At 39.2% G+C, this 23,005-nt stretch overlaps 2 protein-coding genes across 4 annotated transcripts in view; one reads left to right on the top strand and one right to left on the bottom strand.

Annotated features, from left to right (window-relative positions):
* Positions 1-18,055, top strand: part of insyn2a (inhibitory synaptic factor 2A) — a 41,022-nt gene extending 22,967 nt beyond the window's left edge. The window contains exons 3-4 of one of the 2 annotated variants that reach the window (XM_084937456.1): positions 3,200-3,271; positions 8,729-12,299. In XM_084937456.1, the coding sequence (XP_084793582.1) occupies positions 3,200-3,271; positions 8,729-8,738 (82 nt within the window). In that variant the 3' untranslated portion in view covers positions 8,739-12,299. Of the gene's footprint in view, positions 1-3,199; positions 3,272-8,728; positions 12,300-14,445 lie in introns of those variants that run through there. The other variant, XM_084937455.1, reaches the window with a different exon arrangement.
* dock1 (dedicator of cytokinesis 1) overlaps positions 1-23,005 on the bottom strand; it is a 213,875-nt gene that overhangs the window by 100,748 nt on the left and 90,122 nt on the right. For both annotated transcript variants that reach the window (XM_084937450.1, XM_084937451.1), the window contains exon 27: positions 22,662-22,757. In XM_084937450.1, coding sequence (XP_084793576.1) covers positions 22,662-22,757 — 96 coding nt within the window. The remainder of the gene's footprint in view (positions 1-22,661; positions 22,758-23,005) is intronic.

A 23,005-nucleotide genomic window follows, 5' to 3' on the forward strand; every position in this document is an offset into this window, starting at 1 on the left:
GTAAGCAAGTTTTAAACTGTGTTTCAAAGGTTACATGCCTGTGTACCACGGCGTTATTGATGCTGGCACTGATATAACCCGAATAAGCTGTTTTGGTTAGCAGGAGAGTGGTATCTAATATGCGTGATGACATACAAATACCTGCCAGTAATTGATGAAGAAGAGCACAGCTATTAAAAATTATGCATGGCATCTCTATGTGGTAAACAGAACTGTGCAAAAGTCTTGAACCTCTGCTCGTTTATTTCTATTTTGCTTCTATGGAGCCTGGTATTCTTGTAATTTTTAAAAGTAATATTGGGGAATAGTTCTTCAGGGTTTCCGAAGATCTTTCAAAGTTTTTGTTTGGCTGCTTTTCCATTCATTTTCAGTCCAATGGTTATACATGACTACTTTCCATTTTCAGAGCAATGTTTTGCTTGCTAAGCTACTGAACGCTGGCCTGTGGATCATTCAAGGATAAAAAAGGCCTTTAACCCAAGGGACAATCCAGTGTTGTGTCTACTAGGGCTGCACGATTTTGCATAAAATGAGAATCACGATTCTCTCACGATTTTCTTTTCTAATATAAATATTTATTGCACTTATTAACTGCACATCAACTTCGTAACAGTTGAGACTGAACATAAAAACAATAAATAAACATAAAAACAACAAATGTCTCACATTTTGTCGTTGCCGCAAAATGTTGTACTGCTTGAAGTTCCGTCTCCACCGTTGCTCGACACTGCGTGTATAGAGCAGGTAGTGCAACAATAGAAAAATAGTTGCGGGACGGCACTGTGTAGCGTTTGTCTAGGGTGTTGATCATTTTCCTAAATCCCTTGTTTTGCACAGTGTTGATGGGAACCATATCTTTGGTCAGGTGATAAGTAATAGCCTCCGTAATTTCTTTGTGCCTGCTGGAGTTCGACGGGTATGGGGAAGCGCTGTATAAGGTTCCCGTTATTGATGTTTGGGTGGTTGACCGGGACGGATTTTCTCCTGTCACTTTCTCGTCATCCCTGACGTGCTCTCCGTTGTTTTTTCCCTGCCAATTTTAGCAGCCAGCTTCTGTATCACGTGGTATAAGGCTCCGCCCTTGTCATTTGTTGAGCAGGAAGAGTGAGCGCTTGTTTTCATGCAGATTATGTCCTGGATCAAAATGCGGTACAATCGCCGTCGGCTTTTTTTTTTTTTTTTTTTTTTTTAAAAATCGTTGTCATTTGGAAATGAGATCGCACATAAGTATGAATTGAGATCGCGATTTTCTAACGGTTAATCATGCAGCCCTAGTGTCTACACAAAAAAAGACCTTATATTTGCCGAAGACTTATGTCATATATCATCACATACATCTGTATGGTGCGCTGAGTGCCCTTAAGAGATTAAAGGAAACTGTAAAAAATGGAGAATAAAAGAAGAAGTGGAAGACCTTGAACCTAATTTTTTTTTTAAATTTGAAAGTCATGTCCTTAAGAAAAAGACCTAATGATCTAATGGTTAGATCATTAGGTACGGAGGACAAAGGTCTTAACACGGATTCTCTAAAGCCATCTGTAAAACATGCCAGTGATGCTGGGGATCTGGCTAAAAAAATGTGGAAATCTAGATCTTCATTTTTCATCATAACCATCAGCCCAAACACGCTGCCAATGCAGTCAAAGCATACCTGAATAGAAAAGCACACAACGAAACCCTATCAGTCAATAACTGACCTCCCCAGATCTCAACATTACTGAAACAGTGTCGCATCACTTTGAAAGAGTAGAGAACAAAAGGAAGCCAACAAAGAAGATCTTTGAACGTCCTTCAAGTAACCTGCAGAATTACTCCCGAAGGCTACTATAGAAATTACAGGAAAACTTGCCGAAGAGAGTTCAGGCTGTGTTAGAAGAATAAAGGTGGACATACTAAGTTATTGACTTCCAGGCTTGTTAGAATTGTACAATCTCGGCTGTTGCCTTATATAGTTCCCTATATGTTTGCACATCTTTAAATTCATTCCTGCAATGTTTTACCCTTTTCTACCCAGAATCTAAAGAAATGAGCAATGTTTCAAGACTTCTACAAACTGCTTCTTCTGATGCAGAAGTTTAATTACCATAAAACCACCCACAGAATTGCCTTCTTGTCAATAGTGTTGGTAAAATCCAAAGTTGCATCCATTCTATTATGTCATAAATTACAAGAACACCATTGAAATCAATACTCTACTCACATTTCCAGATGCCAGAGAAATCCTTTAAGCTTACTGAAGCTCTTAACTCAGGCCCATCAGTTAACCTTTAGAAAATAATCTTTAATCAGCACAATCAGCATTTCCTGTTTTATATTGGTTAAAACATCTGATAACAATATAAAGCAAATCATATAATACAGTAGTTTTTAGCCTATAAAATTGAGGCAAACTATAAAACGTCAATGGGTCGCATTCTCAACCAAAACTGTCCAATTTCATCTCGTTAGAGGACCTAAACGATTCTGTTACTTTCAGGTTATAACTCAGATTGTTTGCTTTACAAAAAATATGCTCCACAGAAAGGATTAATCAATGAAGGGATTTCTTTCGCGTGAGTAAAAAGGGTTAGCGTTCAACGTAGGAGGAGCTCATCAATTCAGCAATAAAAAGTAATAAAGACCCAGTTAAAAAAACATTTTTATGTTAAAAACCTTTATTCATTTTGATAAAAACTGACTAAAGATTACTTAATTTATTAGCCAAGAACCATTTGGGTTATAAACGCTGTTTGATATATTAGGAGTTTACACTTCTAATCAACAGTTTAAATATGTGTTTCTATCACAGTGTACATAAAATAATCAGCCGATTAAATGATAATTACACTAATGCAGTGTTACAGCCCAACAGTACTTTTGTTATTACTTCATGAAAAACTCCAATATAATTGGAAGGTATTGCAACAATCCTGAAACAAGTCTATAATGAAAATCCTTTTTAAATGCAGGCCACAAACTCACCTTGTGTACCCTTTAGCTTTATCTGACTACTAATCAGTCAACCACAAGTAATGGCTGACACCGTGCCCCGGCTACCAGGCACGGGCCAGTCAGGAGGGCAGTGTGACTCCTCATCATCACCCTCATTTACTTCGCTCTCGCTAACGAGGGATGACAAATAAGATGAGAAAGGAAGGTGTGAGGGAGCAGCCTAACAAGTCCTGTAATTACTCATTCACGACTCTTATCTTCCCCGCAGACTCTCCTATCGAACCGGACAGGACACGGCCAACTGTGACACATGCCGGAACAGCGCATGCATTATTTACAGGTTAGTAGCCATTCCTCTTCAAAGACACGATGATCCAAATGCGCCCTGCTCTTTCTCCTTGAGGGAAAGTGAACAGGTGGAAAAGAGACACCACAGAGAGGAGGGGGAAGGGCTATTACTAATGTGAATGCTGCTAATGAGCGCATGGGGACATGTGACATTTACACGCGACGCTGTCCATTAAGCTATACGTCTTCTTCTGATTCTCATACTGTCCCTTCAGACTGCTTCATTCACTGAGTAGAGGGGATAAATACAATGGAGCGTGTGAGCACAGGGTTGCAAAAGGTGAAGTTAATTACCGTACACACATCATGAAATATCATCACAGTGTGCTGTTTCCAAGCCAACTAAAAATCTGAATGACTTAAATGTAAAGTTCAATTTATTTGAAAACTAATATACGTGTCCAAAGTCAACCAGGCGAGAAAGTATCTTCTTTTGAAGACACACGTGGCATAACTTAATTTGGAGGCACTATGCTTGTATGTTAAACAATGTTTAGTTGCTCTGTTGGAGGCTTCAGAATATCTAATTCTAATACAAAAACGCTAAATTCAGCGATGGTTCTCAGATATAGCCTCTAAGAATCATGAATCCCTATACACAAACTCACAACAAGCCAGCTAAAAGTTATTGCAATACTTAATTAAAGCCCAACTTTGAAATAAATGCCAAAGATGCAGTGCCCTACCAAACTGAGATTGCTGCTAAATTTCATTTATTAAGTCTACGTGAGTCCTTGTAGGGCATGACAATTAAGTCAAGCTTGTACCATGTTCTTACACAGTCAGTATGACCCCCATAAAGGCTCTTTACTCACAGTTAGAATGGCAAGACACAACGTTAAATTGCGTATGCGCATACAGCTTGGCTGTTTTTGTTTTTGGTGATTACAAGAAGTAAGCTGACAATGGTCAAAACGAGCGAGATGGGGAAGAGATGGAAAAGAAAGGAGATTTAAAAAGTAGGTGGGTGAGAGGCAATCAATAAAAGTGTTTTCAGTGGTCACTGCTGTTCTACTCAGTCTACTTTTCTCCTCTGAGAAGCCATTTATAATCATTTTCTATCTACTGCTCTCAATAACTGATAAGCCTCTGGCCATACTTCAATCGGCTCCTGAAAATCAAGGAGCAGGGCATAACTCTGTTCCCTCTGATGTGTGAGATCAGGAAGGGTGCATTGCAACGTAAAATATTTTAGGATCCCAGCAAGTCCTCTGCATAGCCGCAGGGTTGACAACAAGAATGGTGCTTTAACAACAATTCAATGACAGAACGATGGGGTGATTTGAGCTGACTGATGGCAAAGAATTTGAAGGACACAAGACAGAACTAATTAATAGGCAATGGTTTAAAAAATGAATGAAATAGAACTGACTCCTGAGATGAGATTTCGCTCTTATATATAGTTAATATGTACAGTGTCAATGCAGAGCTTTGGCCATGGAGAATAGGCACCCCTGTTCCCTCTAACATAGGCTCTTTCTCCACTCTCCATTCCTAAGACCAGACCACAAAGATGTTTGCTAACGTTTGCTCTCAATCTGCGAGCAACAAACTGTGTAGCAAAATGCTTAATTTTAACAAATAAAAGCAATTTCACTGTAAGGCTCTTAGAAAAAATTACCTTTCCTATGTTGCTGGGTTATATGCACACTTTTGTTTTTATTTGATTTTTTTTTTACTAAAGTCATCACATCAATGTGATTTCTAATGCTCTGGTGTTTAGATGCGGCCTATATTTAATCAGTGATGTGCTGACAGGTGCAAAAGTGAAAAATTTCTCTTTAAAAACAAATAAAAAAAATGGAAATGACAATTGTTTAATTTGATTGCAGTGTTCAGATTGGGTATTTTTATTCTGTTTGCACTTTTAAACCGACTATAATTAAAATTTTAGGCTTCTGTAAACATAGCTCCTGGTGTGTATATCAACGTGACCTCAATTCCCACCGAAGATATTAAATATGCAAATGCAGGTTGAAATAAAAGCTATGATTAAGTGTAGCCATTTGAATATGAGCCAATTATACATACGAGTTGTTCAAAATAGCACGCGTATGGAGATTTTCAATACTAAAAAAGCCCAAAGAAAAACTGATTGTTCTATAAAGTTGACACAAAGTAAGGTCAGATTTTCCCTGTGATTTTGCAGGTGTTGATCTTGCAGAAAGACTGACAACTGTCTTTAACGTCAAATATCCACATTTGGCTTCCTAGATCTGCCACAATCGACTGAAATTCTTCACCTGCGGAGGAAGTGCAGAAAAACACAGACTGTATATTGGAAGAATAGCTGTCAATGAAAAAAAAAAAAAAAACCCAGGAGGCTCATTTTTAACAAACCCTGTCTGGGTCTGGCAGGGTTTTAGCTTGATGAAGGGCAAAAATTTTTAAGTGTGATGTTTAAAATCTGTTAAATTGACCCGAGTTCTTCTTTAAGAGACTCGCTTGGCATGGTAAATTGTGTTGATTAGACACAGAATCAAATATAGCAGTTGTATTCACACAGGCGGGGGGATTAAATGGCAATCTAATTACTTAGATCTCCATGAAAACAACCTCTCTGGAGGTGGAGGAACACAGGATAGGAGGCAGAGCCGTGAAGGAACACTGTGTATATGGGAAGAATAGTTGTCTATGATATCAGGATTTCTCGTGAGTATGCTGGAGTAAACTCCTAAATGTTAATGTGATATACCTGGTCTCGAGGCTAGAGTTGGAAATATGGATACATAAATCATTTTAACGCCAAGTAAGAAGCCATGCACTCTTCAGCGTAATCAATTCGTCCAAGAGTATATGGCATCATCCAACCCAACCTTAGCATAACAACAGCACCAGATCAATATGATGCTGCAGTCTATGGGCATGGACTTCAAACAGAATACAAAAGCTGCTATAGTCTCTTGTCCTTGTCTGGTCCCACTTTCCTCGTTTTTAACCATCTTGAACTCGGTCGGTCTCTCTTTCATCCTCCCTCAGTAACTTTCTCAATCTCACTTTTTCTCCAGAATATGTTATCTCCTCCACACAGCTAACAGTGTGTTTTCAAATGAACTTGGGGATTCAAAGCTTAATACAATGTGCATGACATTGAAACAGAATGAGTAAAAAGGCAGAAAAAAACAATATTCTGTCTTGCTTATTACAGTGACGTAACATCTGTTACTGAGAAGGGTTAGGAGAGAGGAGTTTTGGTGGGGGGAGTTAGAGACGTAAAACCTACAGCTTATTGCACCAGCATGCATCTGCTCTTATATAACTATCATTAGCTTACAGCTTTAAGTGTTTACAGTATGTGCTAACTAAAAATAAAGACAAGATGATAGTTTATTAAATTTTAATGAAATTTGCAGATTGTTTCGGTGAAGTTTAATAAACTCCTTGCTATCTAAAATATAACGGGACACCGGAGTATATTCTCGAGCATCTCACACTTCTGATAATCAGTTGTCTGCTTGACGTTTGTTCAGCAGTGTAAAAACTATAACTTAAATCTCAGCCAAACCGATTTACTCAGGAACAAATAAAATACTACAAAAAGCCAAACAATAACATTTTTAAGTTATCTAAGTGACTTATATATGTTTAACCTGAGTAGCGAAAGACGGCGGTGGGTTTGAAAACAATTTGCCGGGAGTCCGGTGTTCTCACGACTCTAGTGAGCCTTGCTCCGGCTAGCTATCGAGCTAGTGGGTAACAGACGTCTCCGAAAACGTCGGAGCGCTTTTGAAAATATGTGGTGCCTTGATAAACTGAGCAGGTATTTGAGGTTTACACAGCTACATTCTCGCCTGAAAATATGTTAAACGTTTATTTTGTGACCCAGAAAGAATAATAAGAGTAATATTAAAACTAACTAGCTGCCGCCATTGTTGGAAACTGAGCTGTGCTGCGCTATGAATTCTGGGACAGAGCTGCTACTTCTTCTTCGGGGTTTAACGGCAGCTGTCATCCTTGTACATGCAGTGCTGCCATCTTCTGTTTCAGTCCGTTATTACACTCTTAAATCCTACTACTTATTCCTGCGTCTTTTGGGATCTTACAAAGCTTCAAACGACGCGTCGACTATTAAATTAGTCATCGACGATTTTGATAGTCGACGTAATCGTGACTAGTCGACTAATCGTGATAGCCCTACATGAGAGACAAACACAGAAAGAAGCTGGATAAAAAGACACCGATAGACAGGATGGTGCGGAAAAGCCGGGATTCGAAATGCATTCCGCTGATGCTTCTTGACGCAAAAACCCTGTAATCTCATTTTCCTCACATTGCTTTTATATGGGTTAATGTGCTGATCAAAAACAGAGATAGATTTAAGTGGCTGTGATTAAGGAAGTCGATTTGGGAGGTCCCCATCACTGAGTTACATTGTTCACAACAGACTACAAATATTCCCCAACAGTTAAATTTTCTCATTAGCTTCCGAGTCCTGTGATTAATTCTGAAGCAGAGCATTACAAGTGATCATTAAACTGACTATCTGATGGTAAAACATTCTTTGAATAACACTGTGCAGTGCAATAAGATAGCAAAAAAAAAAAAAAAAATCAACAAAGGAATGGGCTTTTAAAAGGAGGACAAATATCCAATCTATTGTGCGAGGCTATGAAAATCAATTAAGCGTTGCTAAAGGCTGAAGAGCTGATTACATTAGAACATATGGAAATTACTGAGCAGCGAGGCTGTCCTACCGCACAGCAGTGCTGGGGGAAGATATCTCTTTTTGTGCAAGCATAATGATGTTTTCCAACATGGTGGTAAGCCGGTTACCATAGCTACAAGAGTGATCCTCGGTATGACAGATAGTGTGAAGGGACAGTGAGGACAGTCAAGAAGAGCACATTCACACCCAGAAAAGATAAGGGGAAAAAAAAGAAAGGCAGAGTGAGAATGTGTAACAGCGAGGGGATGAAAGAGACAACGAGAGATAAAGACCCAGACGGATAAAGGGCAGGTGAGAGGTTTGTATAACAACGAATAAGTTAAAACGAGAGATTATGTATTGTACGTGGAATTGGACAAAATTCTTTTTCTATCTTCAATATATATATATATATATATATATATATATACTTTGTAGAGAGGAAGGAATGGGAGTAAGAGAGGAAGACAAAGATAGAGGAGGAACAAGTGAGGGACACAGGTTAAAGACTGACAAGGTCCGAAGTGCTTTCTTCAATTTGTTCTGATCCAACAACCCCCTCCAGGGAGTGGCAGATAGGGGACAGTAAATGCCAAACAACGTCTCACTTTTTGCTTTCAGCAAAAAGTCCAAATGCGGAGTGACGCATGGGGGCCCGTGACACTTTCATAAGGCAATGCTGATAACTGGGCTGGGTAGAGACTAATAAATCTTTCATTACAAGGCCTTTTGAGTAGGTTTCAAAGATGAGATGATTATCTTTTTTTCCAAATGAAGTTATGCTGATTTTTTTTCTCTTTTCAGTGACATTTAATTTTCCTTGCTATGCTGTTCCCAAGCCACGGGGCACTTTACATCTACTTTGTATGATTCGCCTGGCTCCTGAGAGCTGCGCAGATTCAGTTTCACACAAAGGCTAAGTAACAACACACAGCTACGTGGATGACTAACCAGAAACTTTTGATTGTTCAAATATGTATGCTGTTTGTGGGGATTAGTCTGATTACATTACATTTACTATGTGTATTACTCAACTTTAAAAACAAAATATTAAAAAAAATATCAGGCTTGAAAAGGAATGAAAACACTTCATAAGCTATGTTGAGTACAGCATTGTTAGTTTCTATGCTCATATTATCAACTGGTACTGCATCATGTGACTTTATACGTCAGTGCAAACGCTCCTCTTTTAAAAAAAAAATCACGGTCACGGCATTTAAGTTCGACTGGGTCGTGTCCAGGGTGGTTGTGGTGTTTTCTAACAAAGATCATTCATTTAGTTTCAGCTTCCAATGAGGTTCACAGTCAAATCAGAAGACTACAGACTTATGAAGCAGTGTTGTGTCTATGGATGGTGATGGTCAAAACTACTGACGACAGCTCGTCGATCAGGGCGATTTTTGTGCTTTTTCTCCACTGACGCAATAAACTGATATAATTATTATGAGGTGTATAATAAACTGAATCTTCCTCATTATAGTTTCTGGTTGCACTTCCACATATAACCGGCACTTGCAACCCAGACTTACTTGGGCGTGCGTGGCTACGCATCCACAATTCACGCGCGGACTTCTACAAGCTTTGAAGTTAATGTGCGTCTGTGTGGAGAGGTTACACTGATCTATCGTCATCATCAAAAGAGAGACAACAGCAGGATATTTGTGACTGCTGGTTTGATTTTTAAATGTGTGCAAATGTGACCGTCGAGACTGTAAAGGGCAGAGACACTTATTCGTCTCCTAAACTTCCCGTCTTGTCTCAGTATTAAAGTCTGTTAATACTGTTTCAGCTGTTCAACTGATACCTGTCCATTAGGTTAACTAATTACGATAAAGCTAAATCAATCAGTGTTTTAAGTCAACTTATAAACATTTCTTCTTACTGGATGAAAAAACTCCCAAATGTTCCACTTTAGCTCATTTGGGGGGTTTTTTTGCCTTGTGGCCACATATTGTTATTATGGAAGATGAATAGAGCCACCACAATGGGTGTGCTTTAACCTCCTCTGCCATCCAATAGCGATGCCACAGGGGGACGAGAGGATGGAATCACCCAACCCTACTATAAAGACTTTTTAAATCAGTGGTCCCCAACACCCGGGCCACAGACTGGTACTGGTCCGTTAGTCGTCTGGTACCGGGCCACGAGAGTTGAGGCTTGTGTGTGAAATTTATGGTTTTCAGGGTTTTTATCATTAACTCGGTTTCCCTTGGTCTTTTCCAGTGTGTTATGAATAAATTGTAAATATTTACATGTTACCATAGCGAACAGAGAGCATTAATTGGCAGAGAGGAGGATGTTACTCACAATGTTGTTGGCACATTTCAGGAGGACACTGCTAATAAAGTTACACAATTACACAGTGAATTCACGTTTACTATATTATTTACAAAATACGACCAAGACAAAAACTGTGGTATCAGTTTATTTTGTTGTATTTATCCGCGACACCTTAAAGGCCAGTCCGTGAAAATAACGTCTGACATTAAACTGTTCCGTGGCGCAAAAAAGGTTGGGGACTGCTGTTTTAGATATAGTCTGCATTTAGATTATTTAATATGTGACTGAAACTGGAATTTAAGGTTGACTTATTATGGTCATTTCCAACTTGATTCTTTATTCTTGGGGTCTACAAGAATAGTTTTTCAGAGGGGGCAGGTTACAGCCAGAGTGGTGGGGCTGAAATGACCTTGCCCAACCTGGTCGTCCCCGTTCTATGACATCATAGAGAGCCAGAATAGAGAAAAATTTGAAACCTGAGCATTTGGCTTTCATGGATTACTTGATTGATTATTTTAACAATTTACACGTGTTAAAGTTTAGAATTTAGAAGCACAACCTTTAACCAGATGGAAACAGCTGTACAAAGCAAAGATTGCTGCACATAAGTATCTTGATCTGTGCAACATGTAATGTACAGTGTCCATAAAGAGCATTAATTAACTCTTATTACTGTTCCAACAATACAGCATAATAATCGGCATTTTAATCAGGTTAAATGGCTACATGTCCATGTAGGACTATCACCTGTAGCCATGGATGTGACGCAACAACAGCCTCAGCAGTATTAGAGGCTTACGCTGAAGAGCAAGGAAAATCCTATCACTGCTGCTGTAGATGTGTGTATGTGCATGATTATGTGTATGTGTAGAAGGAGAAACTTATCCAGAAAATGACACAGCATTAAGCTAGCGCACCCCCTTCCCCTAAAACTCCAAGGAAATCTGTTTTGCTGTGCCTTTATCGCAGCAATAACTAAATGTTTTTAAAGGCATGCAAAGCATGCAGGGAAATGCTCAACATTTTGCTTCATCGGTGTTACCCCACGTTTATTACATCTATGCCACTTCTATCTGAGCTGCAAGAGCCTGTTAATTTAGTGGCCTATGCATTTTGTTTTATATGCATGTCAGAGTTTGACAAAGTGAACTACATTTGGGAACTATGTGTAGTTCCCAAATGTAGGGAACTATTTTTATGAATGGATAAAAATCAAATTTTTCAGAATGAATATAAAACAACTGTTATGACCACTTAAAATTCATATATAGGAAATATTCTTGGCAAACTTTAAAATCTACTTTGGTCTGGCCATTTGAGGCCCAAGAGGCCTCGAAGGAGGACTCTCTAAATGGTAGCTGCCAACTTTGAAGCTCTGGGCCAACTGTATGACAGACATGGAAAAGTTCAAACAATGTGAGCAGGTGTAATCTAGCTAAAATAATATCAAGGCACGTGCTGTTGTACTTTTTCTAAGTGTTCAAAGCACAAAATCTTTTTGGAGATTTTACAGAGATGAATAAAATCCCTCAGGGATAAAATCTGAGCATCGAAAAGTATTTGTGAACCAAACAAGAAACAGTCTTTTTATGTCCTGGTCTAAACATTTAGTTCAGGTCCTGCACGTTTTTTCTTTCTTTTTGTTTTGTTTTTTTCAATAAAGGCTCAGAGCAAAACAAAGAACTACAAATGATTCAGCTCGCCTTTTAGCTGTTTATGCACAAATCTGAATAAATCCAAAGGTTGCGAACATGGATTGATCCGACCTTTTGAGTAAATTTGTTCATAAGACAGTTTAAATGACTTTAAATATATGCGCTCCTTCTTTAAACATATCCCCAGTGCATTTTCTTGCAACACGGAGCTGTTTCCACATGTAATCATTTGTGCACACAAACTTCCACTAATTTCATACAGAAACACGGATATAGATTTTTACCAGTGTAATTAGCAGCCAGTGATTTATTGATCAAACTGGCTGCGTTTTCCCTTTTATATAAAAGCCTAAAGTCAAAGAATTATATAATTCTGAGTGTCTGCTTCACTTGAGTTGCTCATATTTGCAATTATTGGAGAAAGTAATGCCATGCAAAGGAAATGTAAGTAAATTCCTCATTGAAACTGTGAAACTGTGTTGACAGATAAAGTTGGTGAACTTGAGGAGCACTCTAAGGAAAGATTTTTTTCTTATATTTCATTCAAAAAATGGATATCAATATAAAGTGCCTTGAGGGGACTGTCGTTGTGGTTTGGTGCAAAACAAATAAAATTGAAATTGAACTGAATAGATGTGATACAGGTCTGGAAAACAGTACACCATTCTGCACTACGATCCACCAGTGTCAAACATCAGTCTGCTGAAAGATCTCCCATCCTTGCATTCCAAATTCCTGTATTTGCAAAATGTGCAACAATTTTCTTACCTGTTTCAAATCTCTCCATAACACGTTCATGAAATTTTAGCTGCTTTTTGACTTCTCCATTCCACTAACCTTCATTTCCTTTTCATAACCACAACCCAGAACATTTGTACTACCAGGAATCACAGATCACATAAAGGTTCTTGTCTGTTTTTCTGCTTAAAAGCTTTTTTCAGATCATGTCAAACACATGTTGGCCCAAAATGACTACTTTTTTTTTTTAAAGTAGGTTTTGCTTAAATGTTTAATATTGTTAAATGTTACATTTTGTATAACAGAGGCTTTTTCTTTTCTCTTTTTTTTGCTAAAATATATTGCCTATAGATATATATGTATTGTTTAAATGGTGATTAACTGTTTTTTCAAACGTGTCAGAAATTTCCACATGAATGTCTCCTCATAAAAAAACTCCCCACAAATGTCACTTTACTACAGAGACTTGATTTAAGAACTTATTACTATTTGACTGCACTTTCAGAGTCTATACGGACAATAATGTGCAATTGCAATTCACCTTGAATACTAATAATGATCTAACTATGTATCGCTTCAAGTCTAAAATCCCAACAGATGCATTGTACTTAAATCTGAGCAGGCAGCCTGCTGCTATTATGCAAGTCTGTCTATCAGATTTGCCACCAGCCTGACTTATGTAGTGGCTGACGAAGGCTTTAGCAGATTAAAGTACAGCTGAGGCAGTAATCTGAGTTTCACTTTGCAGCACCTAGCAGTCAGTTTGCAAGTATGGGATTACAATGACGCTTGGTCCAGATAAATACCCTTGAACCCTGAGTAAATACAGAGAAAAGAAAAAAGCAAAAAATTAACGCATTCTTTATAAGCACTATTTTTTTCTGGTATTGTAATACTGAGCATGCATTGAAGCGAAATAAAACAAAGTGACATCCTCACATCAATACTAAGGCTCTCATCTGAGGTCCAGCTAAGCAAATGATCTTCAGTTCAACATCACCACCAGAGACTGAACTGAGAGTGGGAAAAACACTAATGGACTTCCCTGTCGCTCTATGATTCACAATGAGAAGGCAAATAACAAAAGAAAGACAGAAAAAGAAAAAGACAGCAGTGGTTTGAGCCAAAATGAGCAGCCAGATGCAATCAAGAAATGTCTAAATTTGGAGGTTTTACTGGGAAATAAAGATGAAGCAACCAGGAAATGTAGGTCGCTTTACCAGGCTGAGCAGTGCTGTGACAGATGCCTGCGCAGGGGTCAAGTGAGTACAGGCCATAACTTTGATGCTTAATATGGTTGTCGGGGGAATGCGACAGCCAAAAAATGTCAAGATTAAAAGAAGCACTAAGGGCAAACCTCAACCCTGGTTTCAAAGATGATAAAAGAAGAATATAAACAATAAAAGACATTAAATAAAAGCCAGCACTCGAATATTAATGAATTATAAGAAATGAAAAAAAGACCGGAACACAATAAATGAACTATACGACTTGGATGAATATGTGGGGCCCCAAATGTGTGGGGCTGCAAACCTTCAAGCTTTTATGGTGCCTTCCCACATGTACATGTTACCTATGCCATGGTTTATAACTGTGTGCTAATAAGTATTCAGCTGGTCTCCATCCACTTCAGCCCACAGGATGCTTTGTTGATGAAATCTCAAAAAATAATTGTCCCATTTTGATTCATCTTAGTTGAATAGTTTTTACTGCTACACTACTTCAGTCCATCCCAACGTAAATGACTGTTTCAATTGGAAATAAATGCCCTGGAGACAATGTTGTTAATAACAAGCCAGCAACTGACAATCATTTAAGCTAACACCTTTCTTTCTTTGTTCGCTGCAGTGTTGAACTGGATTTCAAGCAACAGGAGGACAAGCTACAACCACTGATGAAGAGGCTTTTCCCAACAGAGGACACCCACTTTCCCCCCCTGCCTTACCCTCAGGAGGCCTTCACCTCCACCCCAAAACGCAAGTCCAAAGCTGACTCCAAGAAACACGCTCGCTGGAAACTTTGGTTCCTGTGACAACAAAAAACCATGTTCCCCTCCACCACCGTGCACAGGATTTAAGTGTCCATCCGATCATCCGTTTTTGTTTGGTTTATTCATCAACTTCTTTTATATCTATTTGGATGTAGACCTGGTATTAATGGAGACCTTGACTGGATACCGAACCCTTTTCTGAGATGACAGGATGTTTAATGAGACACGAGTGTGGATCCCACGGAAAATTCAAAATGTCATGCTTACCAAAAATGGATTCTGAGTTATTTTGAACTAATTTCTTCAAACAGGGTGTGAAATTACACCAAGGAAACATATTTGGAGATCGGCAAGGTGAGAAGATGAATTTGATTTCCCGATGTCTATTTGCATATGTATTTTTTCTTCTTCTAGCTGACGTCAACGGGGTTCTGTTCTGTAATGGTTCTGTGCCCTTCACATTTCCATTCATCAGTTGGGACTTTCTTCCCAGCCTCCAGGAGAGGTTGGCAGATCAACCATAATGCTCTGAGGCCTCCATAAACAGCATATCACTGTACTGCAAAGCACAATTAGAACTGTTCAGGATACATTTTCTCCAGAATAATTAAAAAGAACTATTTTGAGTAATAACTCACATATGTAGATTGTCTACTAACCATGCAGAGTGAAGACTTTCATATCTATATAAAGAAGAGACCTAAAGGACAAAATATCAGATGTTTATTGGAGTTCTACAGTCAACTTTTTATCCATCGCTAAAATGTCTCCTTGAATCCACTGACTTTGAAGAAAAAAAACAAAACAAAAGAAGAAAGAACACTTATTTTCTTAATATTTGCAAAGTTAAACATCAATGTACTTTTTTCTATATAAATATATCTATATACATTCACTTTAAGATTTAGCAAAATGTATTTATTTGAGCTGCAGTGACGGGAGCTGTGCAGTTCAAACACTACAGTGCAAAAGGAAGTCGATCATTTCACAATTCTCAACTCGTTCCCATGCATCGCAAAGTTCGTACTAACCTCACGTATGCATATGGTCATTAAACACCAAGAAAAGACAAAAACCCATTCATTGGTATAAAAGCATAGACACACAGAGAAAACTGTTACTGTTACGAAACCAACTATAATAAACAGTTGGTTTTCAGCACACGCGAAGGGTATCAGAGGATAGCTTTGATTGTATTGCTGCAGTATCCTGTATCAGCTACTATAATAGCTACTGAAACCAAGCCAGAGAAACTGAATGTGCCACTTCTGATCACAACCAGGGCTTCTACAGTGCAGGGTGGCAGGCTTATAGCCTTGCATGCTTTTTACAACCTTTGAACTTTGCAGGATATTTTCTAGCTTTTAAAACAATTTTTAATGAGATTGACAAAATCTTCCCCCCCATTTCCCTTTATTATTGTTATAATTAGTTCCTGCTCATTGCTTTGCACCTATTCGACTGTAAAGTAAAAACCATGTGCAGTAACTCCACAGCGGGTTCAACAATTACGTACAGCCAAAACAACATACTACACCTTCATGTGAAAAAGTGAGAACATCCGATAAGAACGATTCGTTTTTGGACGGATATGGACGGACAAACATCTTATCCTCTTTGAAATAGTGCTCATTAACAAAGGTGCTAATCTGAAATTAAAAAAAAAAAAAGAAACATACATGCACATACCCAAGTGCAAATCGGTCGAATTTACTTTCTATTAACACACCAAAACAATTTGGGCTTCCAGGTTTGTTGTCAGTGATTAGAACCTACACAGGCTTTGTGAGGTGCCACAAAGCAACAATCTCTGAGCAGCCTATGAGAACCACTAAATTTTAATGACAAGATTTGCAGGTAACTCTTGCAGCGTTGAAGTGCTCATGTCTACAATCATGACATGCATGAGAGATATGTCAAGAGAGCTGTTTGGCCACAACAGTAGAGAGAACATTTTTGAAGAGAAAAGACTTTTACAATATGTGAATCCGGGTCGTTATGCTTCCAGGACACTTTGCTTGCTGGGACTGGGCAGCTCACATTTTCTCAAGTGTGAATTCTTATTATATCAAAGAATTTTAAAGGATTATTTGAAGATACATGAATGAAAGTTGAAGCTGAACTAGAAGTGGACCTGAAAAAGTATACATAAAGTGTATGGAAATGGTCTTAAATCTTACTGAAGAATGTGAAACAGGCAGAACAAGTTCAAACATCAAACATTGTTCATTGACGATTTGGCAAAAATTTCAGTAATTCAAAGACTTTTAGACAATTACTGCCTTGCTGACCCAGGCCTAGAGACCAGTCCGCAATCCCCCCCTCCAATCGCTAGGGAACAGCGTGTATTCTTTGACTTGCTGATGACTGCTCGCTGGAAGTTGCTGCCCGACACTTGGTAAAGTCTATTTCCTGAACCAACAACCAAAACATTTCAAAAGGCACAACTTTTACTTTGAAATCAAATGGCCTCTTTCCAGTTTGTGCCACACTTTTCACAGTTTTATTACTGCTTGGCAAGATGTTTTTCAAGTCTTTACAGCCAAGTCGACGTCTTCCATGCACAGTAAGCGACCGCGGCAACCTGAAAGTGACCAATCACAAAGAGGTTTTTGGTGCAGCACTGCATATCTCCATGCACTGTGACCAATTTCACGCTAGCAGCTGCCAGCAACCTTCAGAATAGACACTTTTACCTAGTGAGCAACGGTTGCCCAGGATATACTGACCAGACTCGGCCTGTCCGGCCGATGGCAACTCTAGTTTCTTAAGGCTGAGGATGTACTTGTGTTTAAACAGATAATAACATATTACTTTATATTTTATTGTAGGTTTTTGGTTACCATGTTCTTTAAGTATACTACCTTTATCTGTAGGAGCCATTTCAATTCAAAGAGGATCTAGTGTGTGCTGGTCCAGATATTTAAACAAGTAATCAGTTTCCATGGGATGTTCTTACTTACTCACATCACTGTATGTAAATATATATTACACAATATCAAATAGTGCTAAAAAACATTTCAAGTGTGGGATAACAGCCAATATCTAAAGAGAAAAAACAAAAACGTAATAGCTGATCACTCTAAAAGACACAACCACTGCCCTAGACGACAGGAAATATGCCAAAGTGGTTTCAAGGACATAAAAAATGTACAACAACAATATCCAGCAAACTACTAGCTATCACTGGCTTGACCTTCACAAGCTCCAACATGCTGCATTTTGTTAGTTACATATATTTCACAACTTCACTCTTGTATATGCTAGGTTGGTTTCTTTCAGTAGTTATACTGTAGCATCAAGAGAGAACTAGATGTTTATCTGTATCTTAAAGAAGTGCAATTGATTTATTATGTGCAATACTGTGTCTTTTATACAGTTTTTTTAAAAAGACAAAAATAAAGATATTTAATATGCAAAATATGAAAAAAAAGAAATAAAAAAAAGACATCGGCAAAGCTCTCGAAATCTGATCTGGACCGAGTTTAATTTGTGGCGCTATAAGCACAATGATACTTTTTTCCTACCTTCTTCAGTCATATTATAAGTAAAGGATTAGTTTCCCTAACTTTTAGCAGATGCTTTGGAATAGGTTTGCCCAGGCTCGATGGGTCTGCACTGTGAAATTAGATCACAGCATCTAGAAAGATGCAGTACTTTTGAACAACTCAAATTTTGAATAAAGCAGCACTCGTATCCTAAGCAACCAATCTGCATAGCTAATACCTAGTATTAGCACATTGGTTGCTAGTACCAGGGGTTAGTGGGGAAATGTGTTTTGTAATTTGGATGAACAATCCCTGTGAAAACCAATTTCTGACTGCACTGCTGTGGAAAATTCTTCGCTAACGCACTGATACCAACAGTGGACAATCAGTACTGACCAGTGTTGATAAAGCAACAGTATTGGCCTTGTTGACCGACTTTAACATGCGGGCAAATCTACAAGTGAGGGTTGGTGTCTTATCTATTGTGTTGGATCAACTTTAAGTTTGCTAAAGAAACCAGGATTAAGATTTCAAACTCTTTAAAACAGTGCAGCTACCCTTTTTTAATATTTCATGTAAATTTACTTAGTTTTATTCTTGGACGAATAAAGAATAACAAAAACAGATCGGTATCTCAACTGTCAAATTTAACATCAGTATCTGACCAGAACACTTGGTACAAGATAAGGCTGAAATCATACATCTCTTTAATGTACTATGGTGGGCTGAGACGAGAGGAGAATACAGCAGAAGGGTAAGCAGCAGTGTTTTGTGCACAGCCAACCTGCTTGGGAACCAGTCTTTGCCCTTACCATCCTCACTCTAATACAGATTTTGTTTTCGGGCATGTCCGTGTGCTCATGCATCTGCACCTGCACCTGCCTCATGTTAGTACAAACAAGTCTTGAAGTGCAAACATGAGGTAAATCAGCAACAAAGCTCTGAGCAAAACCCCCACAGATGCACAGTCACCCTCACACTGATGCATGAAGTAACGCTGCTGAAGGTCAGCGCTAGCCACAGCCTGGCCGACTCCACCGGGCTTCCCATGAGTGACTGCGTATGCCCAAGAACTGAGAGCGCAAACACGACACCTACTGCAGTTTAACATTTTGTATTCTTACTTAAAAGTCTTCTGTGGTCTTAAGGTGACAAACAGCAAAGAAGTCCCAGCGGTTTATACAGTCCTGACAATCACAACACATCACAACATGGTTTGTTGCAGGCTCAATAAACCCAAAGGGATGCGCAGTCGAAGTTTCAAAACAGGTGAGGAGACGAGAGGTGCAGCGAGTGATAAGTGCATGTTTGAGGCATTATGATGCAGTGCCATATCTCACTATGCTTCTTTTCTGTAAGAGCTCTGCAGTAGTCTGGCCAGCAGAAAAAAGAGAGAGGAGAGGAGACAGAGCGATAGATGCAAGGAGGTGCTAAGAAAAATATTTGAACAGAAAAATATCCAAACACAGAGATAAAGCGAATGTGCAATACCAGATTCTGAACTAGACACGCATACCTGGAATTCAGGTAAGTCAGTGAGTGCACGCAGCAAAGGAAAAAAGCTCTAGCACCTATAGCTGGTCAGCCCCATACTGTCAATCAATAACACAGAGTCCTTCCCCTGCAGCTTTCCAGTTCGTTCCCTCTGCACACTGCAGGAAAATCATGAGGATAACTGTGGAGCACTGCAGCTAAGTATCACTGCAACATGTTTTGAGTAGTCTTGAGAACTTGAGTCCACAAAAAAGTTCAGCAGTGGGTTTTTTTTTTCTTGACAACATCATGGGAAACCTAGCTGTCAAATATGTACTCAAGTCTTTTAATCAATTCTGTCAGCAAACATATTTAGGTATTTCTTAAACCATAACAAAATTATCCAAAATTAGTCAAATCTAACGTAACACATTTATACAGCAAAGTTGTATTCTGTGGTTTTGCTGCATGGAAAATATAGATTTCTTTTCTTTTTTTAAATACATTTGCAGCTTCCTATTTCTGTCTATCTGCAAGGCTTCCTATTCTCGTCTATCCAGGAACTTAAACTAGAAGAAATAAGAGCATAAAGGGAGAACCTGGTGCTTTCCACGGAAAGCGGCTAAATGTTTCTGCTACAGCCATAATCTAAATGTATTCAATTCAAGGACTTCTTTCAACCTGTGTGAGGGTGGACATGAATGCAAAGATACAGCCTGCGAGATGATGCTATGATGCTGTGTCCAAGTTGCTAACAGGCGTAGCACTGCAGTGACAACACGCAACAAAACCAACGCCCCCAAAGTCGTCACTGCGTGCTTTCTCATCAACATTCTGTGTCCACCACTGCCAGGAGAAAGCAGAAAGGGAAGAGAGCGAGAGACGGGCGGGAGACAGAGTAGAACGTTAATGCATAAATCTAAATGTAAGAGGCTGCCACTCAGAAGAACAAGGTCGGTGGTTGGATGCGGTGTTGTGTGAGCAGCAGCGTGCAAGCTGCCTGCAGAGTAGGCATCTGTACCCAGAGGCAGCAACAACAGCCCTCTGATTAGAAAGCAACAACACTGCTAGCAGCACTAACTGGGTCTCATAGCTTTTAAAAATTCACGCCCACCTTATTCATCATTAAATAATCATTTGGGGACTTAGTTCAAATGCAATTTCTGTCCCAAGTACTATATAATGTATAATGTGTTTGAGTAAAAGAGCCTTAGGCTTTCATGTAACCTCTAAATCCCACTGAGTAAAAGGACACTCTGCACATTGATGCAAAATCATATTCAGATGCTTAAAATGTCAAGGCAGTCAAGTGCAGATGCTAGCTAGCTATAAAGGCAGCCGCTGACAAAAGGTCGGGGTCAGTAGGGACAATAAACCCGAGCTGTGTTCGAGGAGCAAAGTAAAATCGAGGCCAGTGGCAGCATATGTATACAGATTAGATAGTTTCAACACGGGCCAAAACAGGTCGTGGGTAGAGTAGTTTGATTAACTAGAAAGGAGGCAGGTCTTCCACAGCACATGCCAGCACTCGCTGTTGGAAACAAGAAACCCATTTCAACTACCCCACAGGTGGACACCAAAATAGATGCACTTAGTTTAATACTGTGAAAAGGAGGCCTGCATATGCCTTCATACTGACAGCCTTTTAGACACTTGCCACTACAGTGGAAAAACAACAAACAGGAAATGGTGTGAGGAGATGGTGAGCTGTTCAGTTCACCCAGGCTCTAACAAAACGTCCACAGAGATCAAATCTATCTTCAGATTTAACTTTTAAAACTGTTTGACTATGAGCTAGGCAGGACAGCGCACTATTTGAATAGCTGGTATAACAATGAATCGACTAGAGAACTACAGTGGGAGAGTAAGTGGGAGCCCTAGACGCCCTCCAGGCAGCTGGTTGGGAGAAAATGGGCAGTGGGACGGCCTTAGCTCAACTCGCAGCTTCATTAGCTTAACATTATTTAGTGTGATGTATGCTTAGCAATCTGTTACACAACGGAGGGCTTCCCATCTATGGGATTAGCTGGTGCATAGCTGGAATAGTTTTAGAAGAGAGAGAGACAAAAGAAGCAGTTAGTGAATTTCTGCTGCAAAAATCCCTCGCTGCAACCTAGAAAGAAAGACCCAACACAGGAGATGAAGCGTCAGGGCTGTGGACATATTACAGCACTATGATATAACACACACATACACAAACACACTAGATGATCACTCAGTGGCGACTCCGGGCTTTATGGAATCATTCTCTGCCGGCGTGGCTCAGTTACTGGTAATAAAAGCTTCCATTTAAACAAGTGATGGTGAATCCTGGTGCTCCCCGATGGAAGCGGTGTGAATATTTGTCATTACTAAATGTCTATAGGCTCATAAGAAAATGTCTCATCACTAAGCTGTATTTTACAGAGCTGTAAGAATACGAATGTTGATCATGAAAAAAAGTCTAATTTTCAAAGACAATACAACACATCTACACGCAGCTCTAATAAAGAAATTGTTCAAAAGGAAGAAAAAGAACAAGTCAAGCAAGACAGAAGTTCACATTTCTGACTAAAAATACAGTTGTACTAATTGGCGTTTGGGACTGAAGAAAATGGGTGAAGCCTTATTCGCACACATCAGACAGACTACATATTTACAGGATGACTGATAAGTGCATTAATTGCTACCAAGCTCTGGCTGAGAGAGTGATGGGAAGATGGATGCTAAAGGCAACGGTGGGGTGATACAGTGATTAGATTACAGCACAGAGCACCAGAAGTGTAGTAATAAGTGAGGATAAGACACACAAGCAAAGCAAAAGGAAAACACACACAGAAACGGCGAGGCGAAAACAACCGGCTGGAGAAAGATATGAGCAGATCAAAGCCTCTCTTAGACTGGGGGAGTGTGAAAGCAATCTGCCAAGGTAGGCTTTACCTTTAATGATACTTTTGGATTGGAACTGTGGTTGCTGCGTGACTGTGGGAGTCAATCTGGTTGCGGTACATGTGCCTCTAAAATTGTGTGCATGTATGTGTATAAAAAAAAAAAAACAACCACAAAAATCAAACACAGAGTCGCGCGCTTAGCGTGATACACTGCGTGGTATCCAAGCAGAGAATTACACTTACGATATGAGGTGAATCGCGACCCATAGAAATGATTGTCCTGTTAACGGTCCTCAGCAGCTTCTCCATGATGATTTGGACGTGCCACTGGGTGGGACCCTGTACATAACACATGAATAATATCATCACTTAAAAATAAAGGAATTAAAAAACATAATGAAGTGAAAGAATATGGAATATCAGTCCAAACTTATGAGGCCTGACAGAAGCTCAGATTTCAAGGGAATTGTGGTCATTTGGGTGAACAGCTAGAAAAAAAATACAGGATGATGAAAGTCTTGAGCCATCAGTAATTCCTTTATGTTTTGCTAGGATAATGGGAAATAGGTGCAAATATTAATGGAAAT

The sequence above is a fragment of the Perissodus microlepis genome, chromosome 8, assembly GCF_051167445.1.
Source record: "Perissodus microlepis isolate ML-2025 ecotype Zambia chromosome 8, ASM5116744v1, whole genome shotgun sequence".
NCBI classification, from domain to species: domain Eukaryota; kingdom Metazoa; phylum Chordata; class Actinopteri; order Cichliformes; family Cichlidae; genus Perissodus; species Perissodus microlepis.